The following is a 16106-nucleotide window of genomic DNA, read 5'->3' on the forward strand; positions in this document are numbered from 1 at the left end:
ATTTAGGAACAGAGATTGATCTTGCAATTTTTTGTGTAATAAATAGCAATAACTTTGTACTTGTGTAACATTTTTCATACAAGGTTGTAAAGGTCCCTAACTCCTGATTTAATCTCCTGCAGCAATCTTTCTGGGAAAAGATATTACAGTCACCAGCAGTAACACTGCTGCTACTCTTCACAGTAGCACAGTAGGCTTGATGGCCAAGGTAGTCAGCCATAGTGTAAGAAATACTGGGGAATGTACATATATCAACCCAACCTGGAGCTGGCTAAGTAGTTGGAAGAAAAAACAGTTCTCATGTGAAAATTACTAAGGGATTTTTGAGCCTCAGAAGGATGCAAAACAAAGCTGAATGTTTCATCTGAAAGGTGCGACCCTACAAGCTTGTAACACAGCAGTGGGGTATTTTCCTCAGTCAAAACTCCATGAGTTACATCCCCTGCACATCCCTAGGAAGCTCTCACCCCACTTTAAAATATCAGAATCAGAAAACTGCTGAAACCAAAGGACTACATTTTAAAATCATTCCCTCTGAGATTCTAGAGTTGTGACAACTGACACATCAGTGAGGGTTTTGTTTTACCAAGCTTCACATGATTTTTGCCCAACTGGAGAGAAAAAATCATTTAAAAAAAAAAAGAGAGAGAGAGAGAGAGAGAGAGAAAATAAACCTATTGCTGCAATACAATTTTTAAGGAAGTATCCAAACCAAAATATAAATGAATAAGATATATTCAGATATACCCTTCTTTTTCTGTGCATACTATGTGCAACTTTCAAAAATGTCTGCAGAGTTTAGGCATCTAACTCCTTTTAAAAATCTTAAAGTATCAGGCATTTTCACAGCCGGCATAGCCAAAGATCTCAGTTACTGAGCTTATTAGTGCATATTATGCATGTACCAAGCCAACTAATAACAGTGTTATTTCAATAACTCTTTGGATCATAAAACATTTCTCTTTATAACCTTAACAATGCATAGACAGACCATAAAATGTCTGAGAATACTCTATAAAAATCAGTTCTCAAATACAATATAATTTGGATATCAAAGCACTGCAAAAACATTAACTTTAAAGAAAATCTCAACTGCCATGTTAAAAAAAGCTAACCACTTTCATTTCTCCTGCTCCCTATCCACTTACAGACTGACACAAATACTTATGTTATTGCCATTGTCAATGAGTCCTTTGTCTACCTCCATTCGTATCCCGAAACTCATGAATTCCATCCACATCTTCCAATGGCCAGTAATGGGAAGCTGATGCAAGAACTTTGAACCCTTTCAAGGAAATACAGATGAACAGGTTGTTAAAGTAAGTCCCAACAAGGATCATAGCAAGTGTCCACAAAGAAGAACAATAAAGAAAGTCAATAGGTTAAGTAAAACAAGATATGGCATATAAATAAAATACTGCACATAAGCAAGACCATCAAAATGGCAGAGATTAAAGTAAAGATATCTGACAACACTGTAGAGAACTTCTGTTTTTAAAATTCAACTGATTTTCATTCTAATTGCACTTAAAATACGTAACCATCTCTGACAAAATCTCTGCTACTGTATCAGGCAGCATTCATCAAAGTAATTGTTGGAGCTGGCCTGATAATTTTAAGATGCCATGCAGTTTTTTAAACCCATCATGGATAGTATGATGCACCAAGAAGAGAATGTACAGTGGGAATGTTAAGCCTCTGCAGCATGCTTTCTCTACTCCTGCCTCCTCCACAGAGGACTTCACTATCTCCAGTTAATTGAACTGGAGAAGATGGTAGAGTGTTCTGAGGACTCTTAGCTTCTTCTTGAAATGCACTGCAAAAGCAGTGCAATACCTTTAGGTTATATTTACACAAGCATTTTTCGCCTTTGTTCTCTGTGGAAAAACAGTAGTCAAAAACAATACTTGATGCTGGAGGGCCTGCAACGTGGATGATTGTGTTACTGCACAACCTAGCCTTCCTGATATCTCCAAGTAATTCACACTTTAACTGTGTCATACATGTATAGCAGAGCTATACCCTTAAATAGAAGGAATTTGATGTTCCTTAAGAGAAGGGGTTCCAGAATATCCAACAACACATGGGGGGATGGAAGAATCCCCTCCTCCCCACACAGCATTAGCTGTTCCTTCAGAACCATCTTCACTACACCAAAATCAGAACATCTCCTTGTGGCAGGTAGGAATATTTTGTTTTCCAAAATGTCCTCCTGAGCACCAAGTGTACAAGCTGACAACAGCAGGACATCTGCTGGTTTCCATTGGTCTAATTGCTACCAGTTAGAACAGAGTTTAGGAGATGTGATTACTCAAACCTGAACAGAAGTGGGATGTCCAAAGCAATCAAATTTTGTGTTAAGATAACAATTCTATTTTAAGGGTATATCATTAATAATGTAGGAAAACATGAACTGTAATTTCTTATTATCTTGTTAGCTGCAAGAAATCCTTTATTCTCAAAATAATTAATTTAACCAGCCGTTCTGGAAGAAATTGATAATCTCCTATATCCAAGAAAGTTTCAGAATGTTGATACAGATAGACAAGTTTTACTGTGAATACAAATGACAATGTTTTTTCAACCTCACAGCATATCATCCTATTAGCTTGAGTTAATCTTTTCTTTTGGGTGGGAACAGAGAGGAAGTATTTATAAAACCAGCATTTTCTACTCAAATTTCAGTCAAATTTCAAATCTGGTGATTGTTTGGAGTTGGTTTGGGGTTCTTCCTTAATGTCCTTCTCCCAAAACAGAAAGTATTGAAAGGTATCAAGCATAAGCATCCTCTTTCCTTCTCCTCTCCACATCTTCGTTCATATAATGAACAGGTTTGTTCCCACAATGATCCCCCTAACCTCCTTGAACTCCCTGACCACCATTTTTGTTATTACTTTCTATAAAACACCCTTGTTATACAGCTCCATCCACTGCTCCAGCTTTCAAATACTGGACAAAGGATGAAGTGGAAGAAAGATCAACTAGTTTCAAGAAAATTTCTTTCTGCCTTTCATCTGATGGGTATTTAACATTATGTATGAACTGATCTAACAAAACACAACTTTGACTCCCCCAAACTTGCTAGTGAATGATCTTATTAATGAAAAATATAGAGCAAGCATGGCTTCAATAGCACTACCGAATGAGAAAAACACTCCTAATCCTTCTGGGGTCTCCAAATGAATTGAAGCATAACTTATTTATAACATTACACGTATGTGTAGTCCCTTGCCCTACAGTTTTACATTGTTTTGTTTTTTGTTCCCAAGCAATCTTTCAAGAGCCTGAGGGACAAAACAGAAAAGTCTCCTAAATACCACTTAAACCATCATACACCATAGAAAAGCTCCCCAAACCTTGTGAAAATGGTGTGCAAATTAAAACAAAACACAGTATCTTTTGTCCTCTGCTTCTTTACTCTAGAGCGATCAAAACTGCCTACTGGATAATTATTCCATCATTTTAGTGTTCTATATACAAATGAGATTTCTTTACAATGGACTTGGAGGAGCAAAAATATTTTTTTCATGTTATTTTCATCCTAAATTTTCTTGCCCACACAGAGGAGCTGTGAGCTGTTTTGATGTCTCCCATCCTCATGTTGTACTATTAGAGTTGCAATGCAGACAGGAACTTTAGGCTAAGAGTGCAAAGCTGGCAAATTTGCTAAACGTCACAACAAACAATTGCAGATTTGAAAACACAGAACTACAAGCAGCTCTGCATTTTGTGGCAATACACAAACTACTCAGATTCTCTTCTGAACTAAACTATGCCAAAGATATCTAACAAGTGATTCATAATTGACCAGGATCTATTATTGGCCTGCCTAACTAGGAATATTTGCTGTTTTCATAGAGGTTTTCCCAGAGAGTGGGAGCATGAGTGTAAATAGATGAGGCAGGGAAGTGTTTGGAGAAATGAATGTGGTTCTATGGTTACATTTCCTTTGAATACTTGAAAAATACAGAGAAAAGCATAGTTGCTACAAAAGGAGAAAGCTACTGTCAAAGTAAAAGAATAATGACACTGAATAAGTATGCACAAAGCCAAATCTGAAAATTCCAGGCAACCTAAACTCAACAAGCTGTGTGGAAAAGCACTCTGAGGGAACAGGCTGTAGGAATAAACTTTCATTTGCATAAACTAAATCTGGGTATGTGTTCAGTTCTATCTTCAAAGAGTATATTCTAGCTGCTGCAAAAAGAATTAAAGTGATGAGGTTCTATGGTAAGAAGAGTATCCACATAGGCAACCTGTGCTAGTGTACCTCCAGCCAGTCCTCAAACTACCTGCTCTATTTTGCAGAGCACAGAACATGCCTTCTGTTTCACAGTGTGTTTATATGCAAATGGTTCTTGCTTCCATTAACACACCTACCTTTAATATCTGGGGTAGAAGGACTAAAGATAACAGAGGTGATAGAAAAACACAGGAAAAAATAGAGAACAATAGTCAGATAAGAAGGACCCAGGGAGAAAATGAATTGATTACGGAAACTATGTCACAACGTGGCATGAGTTTCATTAGCAGTAGCATCACAACAATGGCATTCTTGTGGTTGGCATCAAACAAACCCACCCCTAAGGAGAAGCTATATTCTAAAAACCTTACATTTATATATAAGATGGGAAAAAAATGGGCAAAGAAAATGTGAAACAAAAGAGATACAGCAAAGAAGTGAATTGCCTCGGGCCATGCCACATGTTGGTGGCTTTCCCAGCTCCCAGTTCTGAGCTATATAAAGTCATGCTGCCACCCCACTTGCAGCCAATCAGCCCTGAGAAGCTTTCTGAAAACAAATACCTGGTGCATTGAATTCAGCTTATACTTGTACCATTACTTCAATGGGTAACTGCTCTGTGTTCAGAACAAAATCACAAGGCTTGTTTACAGCGCTGTAACTGGGAGTGATGCTTTCTGGATTTGAGCATTTCCCCACAGACACCGTATACAAACTAAATGTTGTACAGCTTCCTTCCTTTTTGAGGGAGGCCTTTTTCTCCCTTATGGCTCTATTGGCCAGAAGCCAGTAATCCTCACCTATAGGAAATGAGGTGGTATTTCTTTGTTTTTGAGTGAAGGTGGAACAAAAGAAACTAACTGGTCTGAAGATACTGCAGTAGCAGACAACATAGCTCTCCACATCGCACTGTATTTTATTTTGAACATAATTATATATGGTGAAAACTTAGAAGCACAAAGCAATACATGAATTGGTAAAGCAGTAAAATTGTACTTGTACACCACCATGAGGCTTGAGGTTAAACTATTTATATAAGCAGAAGAATTCTACAGTTACACACACAGATCCCCAATAAGCTATGAGTTTTTCTGCATTGAAAACAGATGAGATTTTTAATATGCTCTGTAACTGATTTTGACTTAAGCATGAAGGCTGGGAGGAGCATAGATAGCTTGAAGCCTTGGTGAAGTACTACAAAACACATAAACTGGCATATCTAACTGTAAATCAAAGAATTTAAAACACTGAACACTAAGACCTTGATTATAAAAAAAAAAAAACAAAAAAAAAAAACTGTGTAGAAGTCTGATTCAGAAATTCATGCTCAAAAAGGTAATAAAAACCCTATATAGAGGAATTCTCTATCTATCAAATACAAGTCATTTTTATCCAAATATATTTCTATACAGAATATTTAGTAGGTAGTGAATATAAACTAAGTGGGATGGTCAGGCTTTATTATATTTTTCATACAGAGCTTATATTTAAATGTGGGGTCACTGTTTCTTTAGGACTACAAACAAAAAAAAAAAAAAGGAAAAAGAAAAGAAAAATACACCCCCCCTAAAAAAAAAATAAAATAAAATAAAAGAGCAAAAAAAGCAATTAAATATTTAAGCATATTGCCATAAAATATAAACTGAATATTCCTTACCTGGGTGTTTGAGTAGCTGGGAATAGTTTCCATACACCTGCACATAAAACATTTTATAATGAGATAAAGTGAGGCAAAACTTGCTAAGAGGAATCCAAATATATCTCAATGCTGCCCATATTCAGAACATTACCTGATACTGGAACTGAAATAAAATCAGCAAAGAATAATGACAACAGAGCAGAGATAATAAATTCTCCATGGTCTATTTAAGGTTAAAAGTACAACCAAGATCAAATTCCTGTAAGATTTCAATCATAAGTTTTCCTTAGCAACTTTTCGTATTAAAAGGGACATTTTCCATGCAAGTTCAAAAAGTCTGTTCCTCCAGTGATGATATAATATCCTTCCAGACCGTTTAAGTAGTATTTGCTTGCTTCACACTTTGATCTCTTCATTTAACCATAAATAAATTACTATGATTTGAGAAAAATTAAAAGAACTGTGCATCAGATCCGAAAGTTGTACGGTTCCATGGAAAGAAGTCAAGTATTTCTGTTAGAATCTGTGCCAAAAAAAAATATCTTGTTTTCAACTTTCTTCCTATGGTCTTTTCCTTTCCATTACTTTCACGTTGTCAGAGATCTGAAGCCAGTTTTGGTTTTGCTAGCAAGAAAATGTACTTCCTTATAGCGCATAGAGCTTATAACTCGCACTATTTCCTCAGGAACTGAGCTGAAAAAAGTTGCTAACTCCAGCTTGTCCAGCTCACGTTTGCACCTCCATCCCAGATCTTTTTGGGTGGAGAGCAAGTCTGAGTGATGTCATGCTTTCTTCTCAAACTTTGTCCCATTCTGGTACTCTATTTATATCACGTTGCTGCTGTCTCTTTTCTGGGTCCTAACACCAGCCAGCTAGGAACAAGTGGAAACAAGTTAATGTGCTTCAGCAAACAGATTAAAGAGATTACAGTTTTTAGCAATCTGCACACTCAAAGAAGATGCAAAGCCAGAACAATTGTTCCTAATTCAAATGTGTAAGAACAAAATAACAGATTTTGGACACAAATTGTCGAAGGAAAGCTAAGAGCTATTCATTAAAACAGCAGTTTGTATTTGTTTAAAGAAACGAGACCTTTGAAAAAATATTGATTTAAATCACATAGCATTGAGGGATTAATTTTACTGTGTCCCTATCAAGAAGGGGAAACTGAGGCTCTAGCCATTTCACTGGTTTGCTCAAAGTTGCCTGTTAGAGCTAGCAAAAATAAAATAAAATAAAATAAAATTACTTCTATAATAGCCACAGCAATATTATTCTTTGATAAAAAATAAAAATAAAAGCAATTACATTTAAGCATTTTTAGAAGAGCATCCCAATTACGCTAAGCTTATACCGCAAATAACAACCAATATTTTATATATTAAAATTATAAGATTTTATATTAAATAAAAATAGTAGCTAGAACTAGTTGATATTTTCATTTACTCTTCTCATTAATGTTAAAATCTTGCTTTCAGAAACAAGTTCTCTTCCCTTTTTTTTTTTTTCAGTGAAAAACTGAAACAGTAACACTAAACAAAACTTGATAAGCCCTCCATTTCCATAAGCCCTGTTCATCTCTTCCTCATCAACCCTTCCTTTCAATCCCTTATTTATCCCGACATGAGCCATACATAGGTGATGTAAGGAAGACCAGAAACTAAAATTCAGAATCAGATCATGTTAACATCTCAGCAAAATTCAAATTGCCAAAATTTTTCAGTAAACTAGAACTTTCACCACATGATGTTTTGTCAACCAGGAAAACACTCTAAACAAAAGTCAGACAAACATGATGCTAATCTATAGAAAAGTGATCACGTGCACCCATTTCCATGTGTGTCATTGTCCACCTATGGCTTACATTCTGACATGTAGTTGTCCTTCCATCCCCATACATCCATTTGGTGGCTCTTGGCCCCATTTCTACAGATGCCCGTATGAGCCTATATTAGCCTGGTTCCTCTTCTGAGCTCTACTCCTTCCATGGTACTATCCCTCTTTCTTACTTGTCCACTTCTTAACCATAACCTTTGCACCAAACTCTTGGCTAAAGCCTTTTTTTTTTTTTTTTTTTAAATGAAAGTTTTCTAATGACCCTTTCTGTAGGGCTTAGGTAGCTGGAAGCCCAGCAGGTTGCCTCATGATAATGGGCCCAGTTCACCCAGCTGGCTGCCCAGAGGCAGTGAACTTCTGAAGCTTCTGGTGGTAACCAACTCTTTCCTAGGAGCTAGGTAGATGGAACTCCAGAGTCCAAGGACTGAAGGGATCATACTTAATTTTGGAAGATGCTCATGCCACATGAGTTGCTGTATGTTATCAAACTTAAATATTAAAAACTTTCAATATCACCAAAAAAACATATTTGGTTTGTAACCTTGCTTTGGTTAAACAAAATAGTTTTGAGAATTCTGAACTTCAGTTCCTAAAAAAATAAATTTGTTTGCACTGAGTATAACTAGTCAGAAGGCACTAGTTATTCACTTTTCCTATTGACTTTTCCTTATTTCCATCTAGTTCTTTTTATTTATTTATTTATTATTATATATAGACTCCTTCCATCATCATTGTTAGCCAGAAACTCTTCTATAACCTGAAGGAAGAAGAGGAATCCTGTGTAAACCCCAGGAAGTCTGCATCACATAGTAACAAGTAGAGTCACTCTTAGAAATAGAAAGTTGCAGCTAAAAATCACAAGAAATATTAAAATAAAAAAGAGAAAGATAGGAATTTGAAATATTTGCCAAGAGAGGCCTGTCAAGGGAAAGAATATGCTTACCAAAACAATTGTGAGAATCCAAGCAAACATGTTCACTGCCAGAAATTTTTGTGGAAACAGCAAATTGCAAGCAGACATCAGAGATTATTTGCAGAAACAAATTCTGAATGTAATCGTATGATCCTCTAGAAACCTGATCTGAAAAGTCACAATGCTTCCACCATAGACCAGAGGTAGCACTGGGCATCTTGCGTGCAAACCAAAATAACTGATCCAACGCTCAGAAGACAAACAATCACAACAGATTGCTCTTGAATAACCTGCAGATAAAATAACTTTCACTTAAAGTACTTGCATGTCAATAAGAGCACAAAGCTCTGCGTACACCGTACACCGGGTAACTGTGAACAGCCTGTTCTCGGCAGCTGGAGAGATTTCTCCCCAGGACAAGTAAGGGAGCTCCCATCCCACTAAGGGGGTGAGGAAGCAGGACCTGTGACCCACATGCAACAGCACTGGGGGGACTCCCTGAAAGGCTTCTCAATTTTCTGCCCCGCTTAAGCAGAGGGAAGAAGGTGGCCAGATGGGAACTGCTCTGCATCTTGGACGTTGCTGACACATAGAATGAACTCCCCAAACAGAACAGGAGGAGTTCTGACAGGCTGCACAAACAGCTAGCAGCTTGCAAGCAGCAAAATCACACACCCCATTTTTTTTTCCCTCTCCTCTCTTTTTTTTTTTTCCTTTTTTTCGGTGTGTGTGTTTGTATGGCAGCACACTTACAAACAAAAAGGTTTAATCTCAAAAGAAAAATCTTTATGATTTATGTTAGTGATTTCAGTTGCAACACTTTCACCACAATAATGAGTGCGACTTATCATGAGATGATTAAACTTCACTTTCAATTTCAGCTTTCCTTGCTCACCTCATTGTTCATTCAGGACAATTATATCATTAAAACAAAAAACTTGGTAAGTGATGCAGCTGATATTTATCAGGAAATGAAAAACACCTTGATGTTAAAAATCTTTATTGCTAACTATGCAAATACAAGCAAAGATTAATCCTTTAAAGAATTTGGTTTACACCGCAGAAGACAATCTGTAGTAGAGTTTTCTACCTTTGCTTTCATTTGAATCATTAACTCTCCACAAGAGACCTGGTGTGTAATTGGCATTGAAACGTTTTATCAAATACCTTGGATTTAATCTTAACATATTCCTTTCTAACTGCTAGATTTTGTTAAACTTCTCTAATATCATAGTCTCCTCTAATACACCAACAAATATTCTGGATGAAAATTGCTCCCTAGTGAAACTATTTATCTGTCAGTAATAGAAACTATTAAGTAGGTTGTTATAGCACCCTCCTACTGAAATTTGTAATTTTAGTGCTAATTTTTCTGGCTTGTCATGGACCTGCAGTTTAAGTAGCTGTAGAACTGCTGTTACTTAACTCGAGTTACACAGAACAGATCTGTAGCTGAAATCAACTGTCCCTTGTCACAGGGAACATCCAGGGCAACTCATCTGGTTCCCTCGGAACTGTTCAGATATGTACATATGTGCACCTTGATTATATTTGCACATCTGCGAGGAACAAAAACAAGATTGTGCCAGACATACTGCCATGTCAATACATGTGTTTGTGTACGGTCATTTCCATAATGAGTATGTTAGCTGCTCACAGAGCTTCAAAACAGAAGCAGTTTCTACAAAAGAAGAACTCTTAGTAGTTTATTACCTCTTCCTTATACAACATTATTCCAACCTAAAATTGTGAGCCCACACCAAATAAAAGCTGTATCTTTTTGTTTGTTTGCTTTAAAGAATCACTTTTGTGATAAGTTCTTCTTAAACCTATGAAGTTGACCTTAGGACTCTAGCAGTGGGAAAGGCCCTGCACTCACTCTCAGGCCAGGTTTGGTATATTTGCAACCAGAACAATACACAATCATTGTACTTAGAAACTTCCACAAAGTTAACATTCAACAGAGAGGACAAGGACTTCACAGAGTCCCCTTCCTACAGTTACAGTAGGAGGACAAAATAAAGAAAGGGACAGGATGGAGAAGCTGCCCCTGCCCATAACCACGCTCTCAACATTTGATGAAGAATCTGCATCATTCCTCTGGTTCTCCTTTGGTTTGTGCAGCCCTGTCTCACACCCGTCTGGATTTTGCAGTTACCTTCCTAAACCAGGAACTATATCCTGAACTACTACATCAGTCTTTGTCCCCCTTTCTAAGGTTTAACAGGATACAGCAAAAGCCACTCTACCAGTGCAGTCACTGTACAGTTTATAAGCAGGAAAGGGAGTTCACATTTTTTTTTTTTTTTTTTTTGTACTAGCAACAAGTCTGATATTTTATTTTTGTACTAGGTACAAAGTCTGCATTGCAGATACTCATACCCTGCCTCTTTCATTGCATAGCTCATTTCAGCCATACAAAGGAGCCACAGATTGGTTTATACCAGCTCCACCCCAGTCACCAAGACTGACTTCCAGTTTGTCTTTTGGAAGAAAAATCTAGTCCCATATCATGACACAGGTCCAACTTGCATTTGGCAGCACTTAAAACAAAAGCACAGTAGTTGGAAGGATTGTTTTGGTTTGATTTTTCCTTTTCCAACATCTTAGTTCTTCTTTGAGCATGGGAACCAAAAGAGCTCATCAGAATGCATTGGCTGAAAACATTTCTGTATTGAAGTATCTTGCAAGTAGTTAATGGCTTTTTTTTAAAGTACATCAGAAGACAGTACTTTGTTAACAAGCTCTGTTTTATAATATAGGTAATTTACCCCTACATTGTAAATGAAAAAATAAGAACAGAGGCAGAAGTTATGTTACTTGAAGTTAACTCTTCATCTAGGTGAACTAGTTATCTAGAATGACATGCTGCATATTGATTAGTATTTTGATCGGTGGTTCCAGCAAGTTTGTTGTATTCTCTCGAATTTTGCTTTAATTTAAAAACCACTACTATTGAAGCAGCTTCTTTCAGTTTCAGCAAATCCTCTTTCATCAAGAGAACAACTTTCTTAGGGTAGAATCCTGCACTATTTAGAGAGAGCCATTAGTTACAGGCTGCCCCAAACACATTCTTAATGATATTTTCATAGACACTCAAGAATATATTTCCTTCCTTGTGCTCTTCCCTTGTTGTATTACAAAATAATGATAGAAGGCAGTACTAATTGATAGAGCAATGAGAGTTTTATTAAAAGAAGAAACGCTGTAGCCCCCTAATTTCACAGAAAAGCAGGAAAATAAATCTCACTCAAAACCAGAAGACAGTAAAATTCACCAACTGATTATATATTTGTGTCATCATATTAACTTGTATTGATGTATAGGACAGGAATAAGGCAGAAGACACTGACTCCTGCTTTAAGATTTCTTGCATTGAAGGTCTCCTTTCCTCACATGATGGACTGCACAAATAGCTTGAGTAACATATCGTAGCACTCTTGAGTGCTGGGAAGAATTAATTTGCTTCTGTTCTCAGGCATCTAACAACTACACTCCCTTTTCATTGTAATCCCTTAAATATAATCCTGATGTGCATTATGTAACTACCAGTGAAAATCTAGCGTATAATTTGAATTTAGCGTTTTATTTGAACTTAAAAAAAAAAAAACACTAACCCTTCCGTACTTTCATAACTCACTGGGCAATTCTAAGTAAACAAATATACAAGTGATTTTTTTTAGTTCTTGTTTAAAATGCATTAGTTAACAGTTACTGTCAAAGATGTGTTATTTCATGCTATTGTACTGGGATCTTCATAGTCAGTGTTTGCTAAAATCCATCTATTCTATGAAATAGTAAATATCCTTTGAACTGTGGATACCTATGAGAGAACAAGAGATTTACCCATGTTCTAAGAACTTAAAAAAAAAAAAAAAAAAAAAAAAAAAAAAAAAAAAAAAAAAATTGGGTCTTTTTTCTTTTAATATTTTCCCAACCAACAGCTAGCACCTTTAGTTAAAGTTCAGGTTTGTAAGTTTTATCTAGGGCTATAAAAAATGCAGTACCATTTAAAGTTTTTCTGTACATTTAAACTTTGAAATAAAGAATTCATCTGAAAGAGTGCTTTTCATTAGAGGAAAAAACAAGAAAAGAAAAAAGACGTGAATAGTTGTCATTAATGATGTGTGGAACCTCCATTATTGGAAGCCCTGAAGGACAGGCTGCACAGATGATTGTCAGGGATACAATGAAAATAGTCTGCCTCATCCTTGCAGCACAAGGATGAGGTAAATTAGTTCTTCTGGTGCATTCCAGCTGTTTTTTACAACAATGACCTCAGAAGCCACAGAATCATTGCATTTCCATAATCTTCCTCATTTATTTATTTGTCACAGGCAAATATTAATTTTGAAAAAAAATCAACACTGATTCTCAGTGGAAAGTCTTGTAATAACAAATTTGAATTTACAACACAGAGCAAACTACCCTTAAAAAAAAAAAAAAGAAAAAAAAAACAAAAGAAAAAAACCCTCAAGGCACAATAAAGAACAACTTTAACAAAAAATAAAACCAAGACATTCTAGACCTATGGAAAAGCAGTATGCATAAAGTTCTTGTACGTACAATCTGCAAGACATATACTGCCTTTGAAAGAACACTGCTATGGGAGGGGCACAGATGTTTTACTAGCATGAGGAATAGTTGCTAATAAAATCTATATTTTTAAGCTGTGTTACTGTTATTAACAGTAAGATGATTCTTGATCCATCCACCTTCTCAGGACTGTGATCTTTAACAGTACAACTAGAATGCCACATGAGCAGCTCTCAGATGTGCCGCAGCAAGCTACTTCATGAGTTCTTCACTGGGCCTCCAACTCTCATGTGCAGGTGGATCCATCCCAGTCACGGCTAATGAGTTACTCAAATCCTTCTCAGAGCAGTGAAAAACCACATAAGCTATGAAAAAGCTTCATTACTGAAAGAACTGCAGGCATTAAAGTTCTGATTTGCACAACACAATCTAGCAAAAGACAATCCAGGGGTGGCTGTGGCCATCGTATGATACTGGTCCCTATATTATTTCAGTTAGTAAAAGATTGTGGCAAAAACAATTGGGAAGTAAACCACACAAGAAAATATTGCATGAGATTTTCCTTGAGTTGATTATACCGAAAAGGACAAACAGAAAAGTTCAGACTGAAGAAAAAGCAAACAAACAAAAATCCTGGAGCTAATTCAACAAGGCAAATGCTATCATGGAAAAATATTTTTCTAATTAAGAAAATGTGAAGTTGCTGAGTTGATGCCAGAAAGTAAAATACAGCTTTTTGGCAGCAAAATTTAGGACTAATCAGATGCACATACTTTTACAATGCTATATATGTAATGTTAGGCTGATTATACATTCTTTCTGAAAAGATTTCAGAGCCTGGTGATTCAAAGACCAAGTAAGCAGGTGAATAACGTCATACATTAAATCACGCACTTAAGTTTTCTTTGGATGAGGTCCCACTTGCTGATTATGGTTATTGCATTACTCTTTTTATTGTCTGTTTACCATATTGTCCTGTGTATTGGACTTTTCCTCTGCTGTACTGTCTTGAACGTGTTATTCTATATACTGAACAAAATACTTGGCGTTTTTTGTATTTTTTTTCAAAAATAGTTTAAGATTTCATGCAAATACCAAATATTTAATTCAGTGGAATCTTTGATTATCTAGGCCTTAATGTCAAACTTATGTTAACTTGGCTAATCATATAATAAAATTTTTATTTGCCAAAAAAACCACTGCCTATAACGACTGCATTTTTGGCGTCAATTCAGGTAGTCAGACTTCCTTAATTACAGAATTATTTCACCATAATAAAGTTCTGCCTTTGGAATATATGCCAATTTCTCTTAGTCTTACCCAGTTCTCTCTTGCTCTTCTAGGTAAAAGTAACTGCATGAAAATTTCATCCAACTGCTTTGTGAAACAAGTTTACTAGCACAAATGGAAGCCAATCTGCAAAGTGTTTCTCAGCAAGAACATCTGAGCCTACTACAGATGTACATACTAAAGACTTCTCTTTCTATGGAGAACACCACAGCTCCTGTCTTTTTAGTTTCTTACTTCAGATCTGGCAAAAGCAATGAAGGTGGTGACAGAAATCACATAGGGCACTAGCTTGAGTCCACAGGGTCTTCCAAACTCATGTTTGTATGATTTGAATAGTTTTTGAGTCCAAAGTGCAGCTGATTAATTTGAGAGCACGATAACTGAATTCCAGAATATCCATCAAGCCCCACCCCCACTTTTGGGTTGTGAGTCTTGGAGTTTTGGCTCCCTGTTGATAAAGGAGGGTCAACACATAAATCAAATCCTAGCATAAATTCTCTTCAATGTACTCTTTTGACCACCATGACTGCTTTTGGTTTGGTCCCCACCCTACTGTATTGCTTAATAATCTGACTAGAGAAATGCCTTATCTCTGTTGGCTGCCGTAACAATCCCAAAGATTCAAAAAGTCACAAGACATGTTGGAATCACAGAACTGGGTTAAAATATGAAGTATTTTCATAATTGAAAACAAAACAAAACAAAAAAACAAAAAACAAAAACAAAAAAAAAAAAAAACAAAAAAAAAACAAAAAAAAAACAAAACAAACAAAAAAAAAAAAAACAAAAAAAAACACACACACCATTTCTAACTAAAAAGGATTCAAAAAGGCCAGTCATCTTCAGCTGCAAGTGATATCTTAAAATTAGTTATTTAAGGAGTCTATAAATATCACTGAATATTATATTTACACACAAAAAAAAGTATTATTGTTTTGTAAGTGTTATACTGAAGTTTCCATGGTCAGGGCATATTAATTATACAAGGCACTGCTTACAGACATCAAAAAGACAGCAGCTACCTGCTTGGGAGTGCTTGAAGTACACTTGGCAAAAAAAGTCAACAAAAATAACTGAAAGGAGTAGTGAAACAGGAAAAAAAAAATGCTTGCCCCGGGGTTTAAGACTTACAAACTGCAATCCAGAATATATTACATGCCTAAAAAAACATTGATTCTTTGCACATTCTTAAACATCCCTGTTGCTTACTCAAATAATGCCTGATGTAGAAAATGCCAAGCTATTCACTACAAGAAAGTGTGGTAAAATGCTCTGCCTGACATGTAATCTTCAAATCATAAAGTGTTAATGCAGAATTTGCCATACAGCGTCCATGTAAGCCTCAGAAGTTCTACTGAGTTCAACTGACCCAAGCACAATGAAGATTAGTAGTAGAAAAATTATTATTTTCTGCTAGAAAATTTGTTTCCTCTCTCCTTAGAGCTTTTTGCCATGGTATCTGGCAGCACTACCTGAAGTGCTTTCAAGCAAGGCACATGAGCTGGATCAGTTTATCTCATGTATGGATACAAGAAGCTCTTACAATTTGTTAGATACAAAACTAGTCTTACTCAAACTCCTGTGGTAGAGATTCATTCAGTGAAGGTCTCAGTTGCCAGGAGAGGTTTCTTATTTCCCTGCCCCTGCAA

General features: G+C 36.2%; 1 protein-coding gene across 3 annotated transcripts in view; it reads right to left on the reverse strand.

The window, feature by feature from the left end:
• ADGRD1 (adhesion G protein-coupled receptor D1) overlaps positions 1-6682 on the reverse strand; it is a 156171-nt gene extending 149489 nt beyond the window's left edge. For 2 of the 3 annotated variants that reach the window (XM_068653723.1, XM_068653722.1), the window contains exons 1-3: positions 6034-6682; positions 5901-5937; positions 1202-1285 (exon numbers count right to left, since the gene is read on the reverse strand). In XM_068653723.1, the coding sequence (XP_068509824.1) occupies positions 1202-1285; positions 5901-5937; positions 6034-6102 (190 nt within the window). In that variant the 5' untranslated portion in view covers positions 6103-6682. The remainder of the gene's footprint in view (positions 1-1201; positions 1286-5900; positions 5938-6033) is intronic. The other variant, XM_068653724.1, reaches the window with a different exon arrangement.
• Positions 6683-16106: the final 9424 nt, after the last annotated feature.

The sequence above is a fragment of the Anas acuta genome, chromosome 17 (genome assembly GCF_963932015.1).
Source record: "Anas acuta chromosome 17, bAnaAcu1.1, whole genome shotgun sequence".
NCBI classification, from domain to species: domain Eukaryota; kingdom Metazoa; phylum Chordata; class Aves; order Anseriformes; family Anatidae; genus Anas; species Anas acuta.